Source organism: Canis aureus, chromosome 29 (assembly GCF_053574225.1).
Source record: "Canis aureus isolate CA01 chromosome 29, VMU_Caureus_v.1.0, whole genome shotgun sequence".
Classification (NCBI taxonomy): Eukaryota; Metazoa; Chordata; class Mammalia; order Carnivora; family Canidae; genus Canis; species Canis aureus.
The window spans coordinates 37,491,349-37,505,457 of record NC_135639.1 but is presented as its reverse complement, the minus strand read 5'-3'; the positions used below and the strand labels follow the sequence as shown (position 1 = coordinate 37,505,457).

Sequence of the window (14,109 nt, the reverse complement as noted above, 5' to 3'; positions counted from 1 at the left end):
TCCTTTTTCCCTCATGTGAGGCTCAGCTGACGTGCTGTGGGGTGGAAGTCGGATCTGCTCGTGTAGACCTTGGAGAGCCAGGGCCCTCTCATAGCAATAAAATAATCATGACTACTGTTTGCTCATTGGGTAAACTGAGGCCACACTGGCTCAGAAGCCTGCCCCAGTTTGGATCAGAAAGCAGGCGAGGGCTGGGAGGAGCAGCAGCAGCAGAGGTGAGCGCTATGGGAGCCCAAGGAGGGTGTATGCAGTTTCCACTCCCCTAAACAGGAGGAGGTGGCCTCCACTCCTAGGGAAGCGGAGCAGCATGGCTGACTGGGGAAGCCGGGGCTGGGGCACTGGGGCCTGCTCACCAGTACTCAGTGCTCACCAGATACGGAGAGAGCTCAAGAAGGCGCCCCGTTCCCCTGCTCCAACCTAGACCTGCCTGCCCTCTAAGTGGGGAGAGGGTGAGACTAGTCCAGCCAGTAGCACAGGCCACTCTGGCTGGCAGGAGGGGGAGCACGCACACGGGCCCTAACTTTAGAGGCCTTGGGCTGGCAAATGTGCCTCCCTCTGAGCCCCACGCAGCACCTCCCAGGCACTGACAGCTGCCCCGGGCACTGGGAAGCGGAGGCCCAGGAGGGCTGCAGAGTCTCCTAGACCTCATGAAGACTTCCAGTAGAGGCCCTGCTGCAGGGTGAGGTGGGCACCCTCCTCCTGGTCCTGCCAGGACACTGTGGGCAGCCCCAGCTGTGGGAGCCCTGAGCACCCCAGACTGCTGTCTGATGTATATGTCTAATAGGCAGTTCAAATTCAGCTCCAAAAGCAAGTTCCACATCTTTCCTCAAACCCCACCCTCATGTTCTTCCCCATGCTGGTTAATCCTCAGGCCCAAGACCATCCTTCACAGCATCCGGAGTTGACCCTACTTCCCTCCTCTACCACCTGATCTGAGCCATCTCTTCCTGGGTTATAGCAAAACCCGCCAGTTGGTTTTCAGATCCCTCCCTTGCTGGGTCTCCACACAGCAGAAATAGTGACCTTCACCCTGAGTCACTCGGAGTCCCTGTGCCTGCTGTCTCACTCAGAGGAGGTGCACATGGCCCCCTGCCCCCAGCCTAGGTGTGAATAGTCTGGCTTGTTACTCCTCAGACCATTCTCCCTGCTTCTTCCCTCTACACACACTGGTCTCAAGACCTTGGCACCTGCTGTCCCTTATGCCTAGAATGTTCCTTTCTTATCCCAGGATGCTGCATGACTAACAGCATCAGTCTATCCCAGTGGTACCACCTGAGGCTGCTTTGACCACCCCTACATGCTTGGTCTTCTCCTCCATAGTTTTCTCTTCTTCACTGGGATGTAACCCCAGGAGGCAGAGTTCTGTGTCCGGGCTGTGGGAATGGGGCCTGCTATGCACAGAGCAGGTGCTGAAGAAACATTTATCAGATATCCAGTAGCTGCAGGGCTGCCAGGTGGCCTGCCTGCCCACCTCTGACGCCCACCCATGGGGGGGGTGCCCCTCCTGGCCCTGGTGAGAGCCTCCTGGTGGGGCTCTCACCGTGCACCTGCACACACTCAGGATGCAGGCCAGCCTAGGAGGAGGAGGGCCTGGCGATTGGGCCTGTGATGCCTTTTTCTTCTTCCCAGGAAACTATGCCCCAGACGTCCGTTGTCTTCTCCAGCATACTCGGGCCCAGCCATAGTGGACAAGTGCAGCCCGGCATGGGGGAGCGAGGAAGCGGGGCCAGTAGCTCTGGGGAGCTTGTCTTCCAAGAGGGTCGCCTCATCTCTGGGTCCCTGGAGGCCTTGATGGAGCACCTGGTCCCCACAGTGGACTATTACCCGGATGTGAGTGCCACGACCTGGAGATGGGTGGGATGAGTGGGGGCCACCTGGGTTTCAGGGGAGGTTGCTTCTGGGATGGGGAAGGAGGCCCGGACCGAGAACTGAAGAGAGCAGTGTGGTAGGGGAAGGTCATCAGGGAGCCTCAGCCCTGCTTCCTGCTCTGCCCCCTGCCCCCAGCCTAGGGGAGAGGCACCTTCAGTGACTTCCCTGCTTACCCCAGGCAGCTGGGAGATGGCCTTGATGGCACAAGGAAGGATACACAAGAGGGTGAAATAGGGACCTGAGCTCTGGCAGGGATGTCAGGGAGGAAGAGCAGTCTAAGGGGTAAGGCTGGTGCCTTGGAGTCCTGGTGAGGGTCCACCCACCCTGCATGTGTGTCCTGTCCCTGAGCTGGGAAGGTTGTTTTGTGCGTGAACTGCCATCGTCCAGAAAAAGAGGAGACAGGCCCGCCACGCTTGGCCAGCATACAGACCCCCAGGCGTGTGCCTGCGTTCAAGTCCTCCCTCTTCATTTCAAGATCCCATTGGTACATTCTTAGAAGGAGTCCCTTGTCGTGTGGCTTCCCTTCTGCCTCTGCTAGGGGCCATCTCGTAGGTACAGTGGTGTTAGGCCTGCTGCTCCCCAGGAGGGTCAGGCTGCAGCAGCGCATCCCAGCCACGACCCCCCTCCGTCCTGAGGGCAGAGCTGTGCTCCCCGTCGGCAGGGGCTGCCCCTCCCCACTCTCCGGCTTGTACCTAATGCTGCTGGAGCCTACTCAGCTTCTCGGTGTGCCTGTGCCCTCCGGCCCAACATGGCACGCCTCCCACCTACCCCCCGCCATAGGGCTCCATCCCTCTTGAAAACCCTTCCAGACCTGGGCTGGGGCTGGGATTGGTGGTGCAGCTGGGAAGAGGGGCCTTGAGGCCCTGAAACAGCCTAAGGCAGGGTATCAGCCTTCCAGGGGCTGGCACCTCCAACTCCAGCTCTGTTCTGTGGCCTCGTGGCGGGGGCTACTCCTCATTTAGGTCTGTCCCAGAAGGGCCTTCTTGGCTGCTACTCAGGATTATCCCCCAAATGCTATGCCTATGTTCCCGGAGCGAGTAAGGGGGCGGTAGAGCAGAAAGGTAGGGCTGCCAGAGTCCAGCTAGGCATCAGCTCCTCTGCCAGCTTCCTGGGTTCCCCCAGCCTCCCCCTGCTGCCCCTGCCCCATGTATGCTGGCAACTGGGGATGCATGCACACCAGTAAATCTCTGTGCTCCTTGGAAATGCATGGCTCTGCCCTGCGAGCTTTTCTCACTTTGGCTAAGAACTCCAAGGTGTGATGCCCGGGTGACTTTCATCACACGTTTGAGCCATCTGCTTAGAAAGGGGCCACCGACCAGCAGGGATCTCTGAGCACCCATGTTGCACAGCTTGGGGACAGGTCATGGGAAGTGTGAGTATTAGGGGATGTGGTTGGAGGAACCCCTGCGGTTCCCAGGAGAGTCTCCTCTAATGGCCTCTGGAGGCTGCATGGGGGCAGTGAGGGCCTGAGGCTCTGAATCCCGAGTCCAGTTCCACAAGGCCTTGTGGGCCCAGAGTGCAGGCAAAGGGTCCCAGGCCCTCCAGCCTGCAGCAGTCATGCAGGGGTAGACTCCCCAGGAGAGCCCCAAGCAGCTTCCCCCACTCCCAAGTCCACCCTGTCTGTAGGCAGGGGCCAATGTGGAGATCTCACAGGTGCTGACCCAGGTCACACGAAATGCTTCCGAGAACCCTGGGCCCTGGGGCCTGTTCCCTTTTAGTCCAGGTCATGAGGACCTATCAGAACCTGTACCACACAGCCCAGTGACAAGAGCACATGGCTGTGGGACAGAGGGGCCTTGGTGTGCCAGGTGGAGATAAGGCCCACAGTTGGTTAGTGACTGCACTGGGGCTTGCAGCCATCCGCTGGTGCTGGGTGCTGGGTGCTGAGTGCAGGGCCTGAGACTGCCCCACCCTGCCCTCAAGTTGCTTCCCCTGGCAAGGCCAGTAAGTATCTGGAGAAGCAGCACGCTTGGAGCCTGGCCCCAGGAGCACTGTGTGAGGTTGGGAGAGTCCCACCAACATTCAAGGTTGGGTGTTCTCTCCCATCGCGGGGTAAGACGGGGTGGAGGAGAATCCCAGCAGAGCGAGCTGCTGGAAGCTGAGCTTGTTGGGGGAAGCCTCCAGGGGCTGCTCGGAAGGGGGATTTACTTTGTGCTTTGCAAGGGGGCGGGGCGGGGGTGGGGGCAGGATTTGGGTAACAGAGAAAGAGAAGGGCAGTCAAGGCGCAGCAAAGCCTGCGGGAGAAGGCACGGCCGCTGGGTGGTGCTGTCGGGCCGCCATGGGGCTCGCTGGCCCTGCCCTCACCGGTTGGGGCCGCACCAGGCCTGACCTGCTCCTCATCCTCTCTCCTTGTCTCTTTTCTTCAGAGGACATACATCTTTACCTTCCTCTTGAGCTCCCGGGTCTTCATCCCCCCTCATGACCTGCTGGCCCGTGTGGGGCAGATCTGCCTGGAGCAGAGGCAGCAGCTGGAGACTCCTGGGTCTGAGAAGGTAAAGGTGCTGATGGGTGCTCCCTGTCTCTGTGCCCCCAGCTCCTGGCTTGCTCACAGCTGGGAGAGAAGCTGGCAGGACAGGTCTGGCTGAGCCCAGCCCAGGGCCCTCCCTGATTGGGCAAGGTTGGCTTGTCTCTGGCCCCCTGGGCACCCCTGGGGCATGGCTCCCTGTGGGGCATGGGGTGCACACACAGCTCAGCACTCTTCATGGGATGCTGCAAATAACTGTTCTTGGTGGGTACTCACACCTCTTTCCAGGAAAGACAGCCCTGCCAGCAATCCTGGTCAGTGCCGGGACCCCAGCTGGTAGGAAAACCACTCTGGGTAGAGGTCAGGTGGCAGCACTCCCAGGCTGACTCTCCTGCCTGGAGTGGTTTTCAGGAGGGCTCTTTTCCCTGTTGTCTCTTCTGATTGAGCCAGGCTTTGGTGGCCAGGATGGCTGTGGGCATGTGCTTTGGAAGAAGCGGCTTCCAGAAGTCTGGTCTGGTGCAGAAGACGGGGTGGTAGGTATGCCATCCGAGAACTGGCAGGGCTTAGTCTGGGCTGCGGCAGAGCATGTCCTGCCCCCCATTTGCTAATGACTTTGTCCTCTATGTTCCCTCCACCAGACCAGGCCTCACCGTGCACCTGCACATGCTCAGGATGCAGGCCAGCCCGGGGGGAGAACCAGCTGGGCCTGTGGCCAGGATCAGGCAGGCTGGAGGCAGCTCAGCAGGGGTGGGGCAGATGTGGGCCAAAAAAATGTGGGGATGAGGAGTGGCTAGAGGCCCACAGGGCAGCAAGAACAGCCCGGAGGGCAGGCCCAGGCAGGCAGGAGCTGGTCAGTGCTGAGGAGGAGCCGTGGTGGGCACAGAAGGGGTGCCGGCACATGTGGTCATTTTAGTGGGACAGTGTGGGGCTGGGCACTGAGGACCAGCATTGGGCACACCCTCCTCGGGCCTTATGTGTGTGGCCCTGGCAACGGCAGGGGTGCCCGCCCACCTTTAGTGACATGAAGCTGGGAGAGAGGATGCCTCTGAGCATCTGCACCCCTTCCCAGCACTTGCCAATCTGCTTTTAACTGAGAGGGGGCAGGCGAGAGTCTCTCATTCAATAATTTTGCTTGGTTTTCAGTTATTTTAAATGGGTGACTTCTAATAACAACAAAGGAAATTAGTTTTCTATGTCATGGTAGAGGATAAATTTTTTTGAAAATGAATTTAAGTGAAATTGCTGTACTAAGGGGAATATGAAACAAAGCAGGTACAACAAAATCCACAGGGGACAAGGAGGGGATGGTCCTCCCAAGCACCCTCACCCCAGACCCGGAGGAGAGGGGGAGGCTCGTACCACTTGTCATCTCATTGCCCACTGTGGAGGGTGACTTTGCTCTACGCCCTGCCACCTCAGGCCAAGCTCAAGTCTTTCTCAGCCAAGATCGTACAGCTATTGAAGGAGTGGACGGAGGCCTTCCCCTATGACTTCCAGGATGAGAAGGCGATGGCCGAACTGAAGGCCATCACTCACCGGGTCACACTGTGTGATGAGGTGAGGTCTTCCCTGGAGCCCTGCAGAGCTCCGTGGGTGTATGTCTGGGGGAGAGGGTCTACACTCACAGGAGGGCGGGTCTTCAGGGACAGCTCTCTATGCAGTCTTCTATGCTGTCACCTTTTAAGATGACTGGGTGGCTCCATTTGTACCCATCCCCAAACTGCTCAGCTGTCCAGCAATGGGCCTTGGCACACTTGGCATGTGGGAGACCCTGGAATGAGCCCAGGCCCTACCCTTTCCTGGGTTTGGGGTGAGTGGAGTGGGAGCCTAGTAAAAGCCTGTTTGCATTTCTGGCCTCCCAGCTCACTCCCGGCCTTTTGCGGAGACCGGAAACCTGGGGAGTACTCTGTGTGCTCCGCATCTTGTCTGGTTTGAGGGCTCACAAAGCCCAGGGAGAGCTCTGGGCAGGGCCAGGGCTGTTCCCACCCTGCAGGGAGTGAAGGTTCCCGGTCCTAGAGGATGCTCTCTTCCCTACTGTAGGCTGCCTTACTGTGGGAAGGCCAAAAGTGGTTCAGCTGCGTGCTCCTGGGAAAGCCATGGTTTTCTACCCCTGGCTTTGGCCTGGCCCTCAGCTCCCATCCCCACAGCATAGGCAGCTGCGCCACCCTCAGCAGGACTTAGAGGAGCTCCCACTGTGTTCCATTCTGTCCTCAAAGGCCCAATATTTGAGTAGGGATGTGGGCTCAAAGTTAGGCATATCCTTAGGGAGGAGATGAGCTCCTCTGGAGAGGTGATGGTCTTGCCAGCCCACACCAGCACCTTCACTGTCCCCTACCTTCACAGGAGAATGGCACAGTGAAGAAGGCCATTGCCCAAATGACACAGAGCCTGCTGCTGTCTCTGGCTGCCCGAAGCCAGCTACAGGAGCTTCGGGAGAAGCTCCGCTCACCAGCCATGGACAAAGGGTCTGTCCTCAAGGCTAAGCCCCCAGCCACTCAGAAGGACATCCTGGGCGTGTGCTGCGACCCCCTGGTGCTGGCCCAGCAGCTGACTCATATAGAGCTGGTCAGTGCCACAGCATGCACTGCTTGGGGTAGGATGTATCACCGATGCTCTCATCGGTGCCTCCTCGCTGGTCAGACTGGGGAGTCAGGTGAAGCTCACTTGCCAGCTCAAACCTCTGCTTCTGGGTCCCCAGGATCACAGCAGCCCTTTGTGCATGGGAGGGGCTGGGGTGATGGGACTGCAGTGGCCCCAGGATAGAGGACTGGCCCAGGAGGTGAAGGGCTTGGAGGGGGAGAGCCAGTTCCCCCCACCCCGTCACCTCGTCTTGCCTATGCCGTGGGCTGGAAGGTACCCTGTAGCTAGCTGCCACTGCCCCAAGGCCTCACTCCCATGAAGCCCTGTTTCCTCCCCTCCCAGGGGAAGGTCTTCCAGACCCCAAGGGTACATTTGGGGGTGAGGGTGGGCAGAACCTGCCCACTGGCTGGTTGCTCTGATCAAGGAGAGGCTGTGGCACACACATGCAGGAAGGTCTTGACTGCCACTCTGAACGTGGCCCACACCTTGGGTATGGGGCCCAAGAATGGCAGGCTTGTCACCTTCCCGTCCTTGCCCATCCTAGGAGAGGGTCAGCAGCATTCACCCTGAGGACCTGATGCAGATCGTCAGCCACATGGACTCCCGGGACAAGCACAGGGTGAGGGGCTGCTGTGTGCTCGGGGGTGGCCTTAAGGGGGGTCCCTGTCTATATACCCCATGCAGGGTGGGGGCCTCACAACTAAATGGGTCTGGCCTAGTGCCTGTTCCAGGGGGTCTGCAGACAGCAATGCAGGGTGATACAGACTGGAAGGGTCTGTGTTCCCAGGAGCTTGGGGAGGGGCATCCTGGGAGCCCTGGGCCTGTCCAGCTGCCCAGAGCCCACTGTCCTTTTCAGTCTCTTTTGGCCATGGTGCCAGCTCATTTCCGGGGGTAGGACTGGGGCGGCACCTGCTGGCAGGGTCCTCATGCTCCCTGTGATCTGCTGTGCTCTACCAGTGCCGAGGGGACCTGACCAAGACCTATAGCCTGGAGGCCTATGACAACTGGTTCAACTGCCTTAGCATGCTAGTGGCCACCGAGGTGTGCCGGGTAAGCACTGCACGGCCCATGTGTGTAGGGTGGCACTGTCCCTTCTCAAACCCACGAGGCTGCCTGGGGCTCTGACTTCTGTACCCCTCAGATGATAAAACTCTGAAAGTGGAGACAGAAGCCTCCATTCCAGGGCCACCAACATCCCTGCTACCCCTACCACCACTGTCCACCCCCCCACCGCCCCCCCGGTGCCCTGGCCAGTCTCACAGTGATTGAGACACACCCATCCGTGGAGTGTACCAGCACAGTCTGTGAGTTTATCTGGGGCTCCCTTAGTGATCTCGGACTGCTCTCCGGCCCCTTTGCCCAGCATCGAAAATGCCACCACTGCATTTCCTGCCTCTGCAGCCCATGGGAATCTCCCCAACCCTGGGTCTGACAGCTCTGAGGGCCCAGGGTGGCTCCTGTCCAGCCTGCCCTTCAGGGACTGGTGGTGGAGGGATGCTCGTACGGTGGGCTCACCCTGAGGCTGTCTGGCTGCTCTCAAGGTGGTGAAGAAGAAGCACCGGACCCGCATGCTAGAGTTCTTTATTGATGTGGCCCGGGAGTGCTTCAACATCGGGAATTTCAACTCCATGATGGCCATCATCTGTGAGTGTCCAGGCCCCGGGGGCTTCCTAGCCAGCTCTTGCATGGCCTGCCTACCCCCATCCTGACCCTACCCGCTGTTCCCTGCAGCTGGCATGAACCTCAGTCCTGTGGCGAGGCTGAAGAAAACGTGGTCCAAAGTCAAGACGGCCAAATTTGATGTCTTGGAGGTAGGAACCTCAGCCTCATCCTGCATTGGCCTGAGGAAGGGTGGGCGTCCCATCATGCTCTGCCCCCTTGCTGAGAACCCACTATCACAGTGCCATCTGGTGTAGGGCATGTTGAGCTGGCCTGGCTGCTCTAGGAAGTGGGTAGCTGAAGCTCTCCACAGCCCTTGGGACTTTAGTCAGAACTGGCATTGCCTAAAGCAAGTTCTGGAGCGTGGTTAGGAATCAGGTTGAGAAACATGGGCCCATGAGCCCTGTGCTGGGTGATGCTGACTAAGCAGACTGGCCTTTTCCTGGCTTGAATTCTTGTGGTCCTGGATTATCTGGGTGGCCCAGGAGTGGACAGGCCTTCCCCAATATATTTGATCACAGAATCCACTTTTTCTTTTTTAAATTGTATTTATTCATTCGTGAAAGACACAGAGAAAGGCAGAGACACAGGCAGAGGGAGAAGCAAGATCCCCGCAGGGAGCCTGATGTGGGACTCGATCCCAGGACCCTGGGATCATGCACTGAGCCAAAGGCAGACGCTCAACAACTAAGCCACCCAGGCGTCCCCAGAATCCACTTTCTATAAACATCTTGCAGAGCTTGTCAGGTTTGGGAGGTGTTGGCCCAAGTAGAGGGGCAGTGGAAGGTTCTGAAAGGAAAGTGAGACCCAGACTCAGCAGGGCAGGGAAGAGGTGTGTGTGAGCTGTGAGACTTCTCTAACTTTCCTGATGATGCTTGGGCCCAGACCCAGTGCTGAGCCAGATGCTCACTCCTGGTAAGGAGGCCCCTCTGGTGACGGTCCGGGCTGCCCAGTGGGGAAGTACCTTCCCCATCACTGTTTCCTGACCTTCAAGGGGGACTCTGAACAAGTCAGGTGCAGGGAGAGCCCTGCCCACCACATCCTCCCATCTGCCCACAGCACCACATGGACCCATCCAGCAATTTCTGCAACTATCGCACCGCCCTGCAGGGGGCCACGCAAAGGTCCCAGATGGCTAACAGCAGCCGAGAGAAGATTGTCATCCCTGTGTTCAACCTTTTCGTTAAGGACATTTACTTCTTGCACAAAATCCACACCAACCACCTGCCCAATGGGCATGTTAACTTCAAGGTGAGCTCAGCCCCCTTGTGGTCCAAGGGGAGGGGGGCCAAACTGTCCCAACACAAGGCAGGACAGACCCCTCAGCCTTATCCTAGGGCAGACAGTCTGTGCCATTAGGCTGCAAGGCGGTGACCCTGGTACAGAAAGGCCTTTAGGACTGAAAGCTCCAGGGGGGGCTATGTGTGCTGTTTATGAAGTATCAGGGTGACCCCAACCCTTCTGGGTGGATGCTCTGGTTATAGGGCTTGGAGCCACAGGGAACTTGTATTTACCCAGGACCCTGGTCCCAACAGGTAGACAGAGAAGGGGGCTATACCTTCTGGGGGGGGGGGGCGTTGGGAGGGAGGAAGGCTTTGGGCAAGAAGGGACTTGAGCAGGAAGGAAGCAGCAACAGAATTCCAGATGGAAGCTAAGGGTCGCTGGCCAAGGGTGGGAAGGTAGGACAAAGGTGATCGGGGAGGTGTAGGGGAAGTGAGGTTGTCCAGTGTTTACCTCACACAGGTAAGGGGTATGAAGGAATTAGGGATCCTTACACAGGCCCTAAAGAGTGAGATCATGGCATGTTCTGGTTGGTGGTGTTGTGCCAGGTGTGGCCTGCATACCCGCCTCAGCCTGGAGTCTCATATGGGGACCTCTTGGGTCTTACACAGGGGGGGCACAGACCCTGCCACAGCCTGATGGTCTAGGCAAAGAGCAAGACAGAGTGGTCTTGGGGACACTTACTGGCTCTCATGCTGCATCAAGTGCTGCTGTGGCCACAAAGTCAGCTGACTAGGGTCACTGTCCCATCTTGCTGGGATGCAGAATGAAACCAGAACCTAACCCTAACCAAGGATTTCAAGCTGAAAATGACAAATGAACATTCCAGTTGGTCTTCTGTATTTTCAGAAATTTTGGGAGATCTCCAGACAGATCCATGAGTTCATGACATGGACTCAGGTAGAGTGTCCCTTCGAGAAGGACAAGAAGATTCAGAATTATCTGCTCACGGCACCCATCTACAGCGAGGAAGGTGAGGCCCAGCTCCCCGTGGCAGCACACCCATGTCCCCACACCGTACATGTCACCCTGACTCCCCCACATCCAGGGCCTCTGCCCTCATGGGGTTGCCCTGGGAGGCGGGCCTGATCATTGTCCTCATGTTATACAGGAGCAGCTCAGCCCAAAGGGGTGAGTACATGAGGTTGGGCAGTGGGTAGATGACAGGATGAGGACAAGGAGAGAGAGGGCTCTGGAAGCCACCTGAGAGAGCCAGAGCATGGTTGGGTTAGTGCTGCAGAACCGGAAATTTCTCAGTCCCTAAGTCCCTAAGAAGGAAGCTGGGAGCTCTAGATCTCATGGGGCCTATCACCTCATGAAACAGAGACTTGTGGAAAAGTCCAGACCAGATGTCATTGTCCTTGCCCAGCTGCTCCCCTAGAAAGGGTTAACTGGCGTGGTGTGCAGACTGACTGCACGTGCACATGGGTTCTGAGGGGCTTCTCATCCCGCAGCTCTCTTCATCGCCTCCTTTGAAAGCGAAGGTCCTGAAAACCACATGGAAAAAGATAGCTGGAAGACTCTCAGGTAAGAAAACCCCAGGGACAGGCCTGTGAGCCCCTGAGACTAGTCCCATGCCTGGGTCTACAGGAAGGGAGAGGACTGGGGAGCATGATCTGTTCTTCTGAAAGGCGGCCAGGGGGTACCTCCACACAGGCTGCCAGTCGGTGGGAGGCTGGACTTGGGTCCACGTGTCCCTGACCCTTCCCCTGCTGGCCGGTTCCTAGAATCCAGGCCCTCCCCAGATAGCATGGCCCGCCCTCTGCCTGCTTAGGGGAAGGGCCTGCCGACCACCTGACCATTTCCTTGTGCCCTGCCTACCTCTAGGACCACTCTCCTTAACAGAGCCTGAAGGCGCGGATGCAGCCCGCAGACGCTGGATGAAGCACACACATGCACTGAGTTTTAATCTTGATTGATAAGGGTTGAGATGAGGCGGCCTCACTGGTTGGGGTCCATTTTGTATATAACTTTTATGAAAAATATTTCATGCATCAACCTTTGGCACTTACAAAGTTTTTTTGTTGTTGTTGTTTATTTTAAATAACAGGGCAGGGCCCTGCTTTGGGGAGGGGTGGGGAAAGAGTATCATGGGAGATGGCATCCATGATAACATCTTATTCTAATGAAATGTAGATTTTTATTTTCTACTTTTGATTATTAACATCTTATGAAAAAATATTAAAAAAAAAAAACCCAACCAAAACCAATGTGAGCCCTGCCTGCTTGGACGCCCCTCCAGCCAGTGTCTCTGATGTCGGGGTTAGTGCCTTAGAGAGTACTGGAGGGCCGATCTCCCGCTCTGTTCCTTTAGCCCTCAGGCAGCCAGTGCTCCGGAATCGCCAGGAAAGCTGTGCCCTGGGCCACGAGGCACCTGCCCTGAGAGCCTAGGCCAGAGAGGCTCCAGCAGGAAGGGCTTGGCTGGCCGGGGGGCTTCATTTGCATCCTTCTAGAAGCAAACCTGAGTACGGGCTTTCCAAAGTTTACATTTTCATTTTCCTTTATCAGGGATTTAGGGGTTTGGGGAGGGCCAGGGGGATACCTGGCAGCATATTTTCTGTTGGAATATGTCTGGCAAATTGTTCAACTACATTATAGGAAAAGAGAAAATCTAAAATAACATAGGGGAGGATATGGTGCAATTGTCCGTTTTCTAGGCTGTAACAGGTACACGGAGCTGTAATGAAGAGAGTACGAAGCCGACTTGAGGATGGGGAAATTTAAAGCAGTTCTTGAAACTCCAGTACAAAGTGAAAAGAAGCCACTCACGCAGCGCCCTCTAGTGGCCCGCCTCCTCCGGCCCTCCAGGTGGGGGTGCCCGGACGGAATCTAACAACATCACACCAGACTGCTGGAGCCCACTCCTAAAACTGCCCAGCATGTGGCGGTATTTTCCACACCCAAACTTGAGGAGTATACTCCATTTTCTGTCTTTCTGGCTGTGGGATGGCAAGTCCTGATCCCTCAAAAGCCAGCGGTGGGTCATCTGCTCTCTCTCCCCTCACAGTGGGGCTTTCATTCAGCACAAGCAGATGTGGAACTACTCACCCTTGTTTCTCTCTATGCCTGGCTTCCTTCTGCAGGAGCCACTGCGGTTGAGATGCCTGAGTGAGGATGGGGCAGTTAGTTGCTAATTCCCAAAGCTCCTAGGAGAGCCTGGAGATGTGGAGGTGAGGCCTCAGGAAGGGGTGGCTCTGAGATCCACTGCTGACTGCAGCCTTGGGTGGAGCCAGAATATTTACACTGTATTGTCACAGTGTTTTCGCACTTTTCAGACATTCTAGATAGTACATATTGTATCTTGATAGTACATATTGCTTTGTTTATGTATTTGAAAAAAAGGAAGGCTAAAAACTTGAGACTATATATTTGGAATACAATGTTAGAACTTTCCCTCTTGCTTTAAGGAGCTTTCATGTCAATGTGCACTCACTCCACTGGGTCATCAGTTCTAGTACCTACCTGATACAGTGTCTATGTTTGCTACTTTATTTTCCCACTTTGATACACACCCTATGATGTTTTGGTATTTTGAGATGAACTCTGAGTACAAAGCTGTACCATAATGCAGGATGTCAGTTGTTGGTGTGACTGGACCTATTGCATCAATAAAAGAACATATTGCTCCCCTTGCATGCTTGCTGTGTGTGTGTAGCTGGTGAGGCCTGAGGGCTGCTGGCAGGAGGTGTGGGGATGTCTAGGTCCTCCATGGCCTTTCAAAGAATGAGCAAGGAACTCTCATCTACACAACACATTCAGACAAAGGGCTTTTCAAATAAATAATGCAAGATCGGACAAGAGGTACGTTCTACTCTGCTTTCCTCAAAGATCCAAAACTGTATTAGAAGCTGATCGTATCACTTGGCCCTTTCAGTTGGGGAAACCTACCCTAAATAAGATTGTAAAGGCTCCTTTACTGCAGGACTAATCAGAACCATCAGTGTCCCTGGGCACTGTGGGTCTCTCCTGGAGCAGGGCAAGTTGGGGACACCTCCTGACCTCTTTCTGCAAAAGTCTGCAGAATGCAGTTCTAGATGGGGCTCTTTGTGTTGTGAAGAGTCACATTTAAGAGCACTAAAGAAAAAGATTTGTTGAAAGGCATGTGAGTTTGTGAAATTGGAAGGAAAAGAAATGAGACACTTGGCTTCCATTCCAAACTGCTACCTGTTTTCGTCTCCAGCCTGTCCTATTGCCACGCTCATTAACGCCCAGGCTGGATGAGATCTACTCTCCAGCTCAATGAACCTTATTCTGCT

The 14,109-nt window shown here is 56.1% G+C and overlaps 1 protein-coding gene across 15 annotated transcripts in view; it reads left to right on the top strand.

Moving 5' to 3' along the window:
• Nucleotides 1–13,486, top strand: part of RASGEF1A (RasGEF domain family member 1A) — a 216,018-nt gene extending 202,532 nt beyond the window's left edge. For all 15 annotated transcript variants that reach the window (XM_077878494.1, XM_077878495.1, XM_077878491.1 and 12 more), the window contains 12 exons: nt 1,630–1,830; nt 4,236–4,361; nt 5,753–5,890; nt 6,677–6,898; nt 7,458–7,532; nt 7,871–7,963; nt 8,455–8,557; nt 8,645–8,724; nt 9,632–9,823; nt 10,703–10,826; nt 11,308–11,380; nt 11,681–13,486. In XM_077878494.1, the coding sequence (XP_077734620.1) occupies nt 1,630–1,830; nt 4,236–4,361; nt 5,753–5,890; nt 6,677–6,898; nt 7,458–7,532; nt 7,871–7,963; nt 8,455–8,557; nt 8,645–8,724; nt 9,632–9,823; nt 10,703–10,826; nt 11,308–11,380; nt 11,681–11,705 (1,452 nt within the window). In that variant the 3' untranslated portion in view covers nt 11,706–13,486. The remainder of the gene's footprint in view (nt 1–1,629; nt 1,831–4,235; nt 4,362–5,752; nt 5,891–6,676; nt 6,899–7,457; nt 7,533–7,870; nt 7,964–8,454; nt 8,558–8,644; nt 8,725–9,631; nt 9,824–10,702; nt 10,827–11,307; nt 11,381–11,680) is intronic.
• Nucleotides 13,487–14,109: the final 623 nt, after the last annotated feature.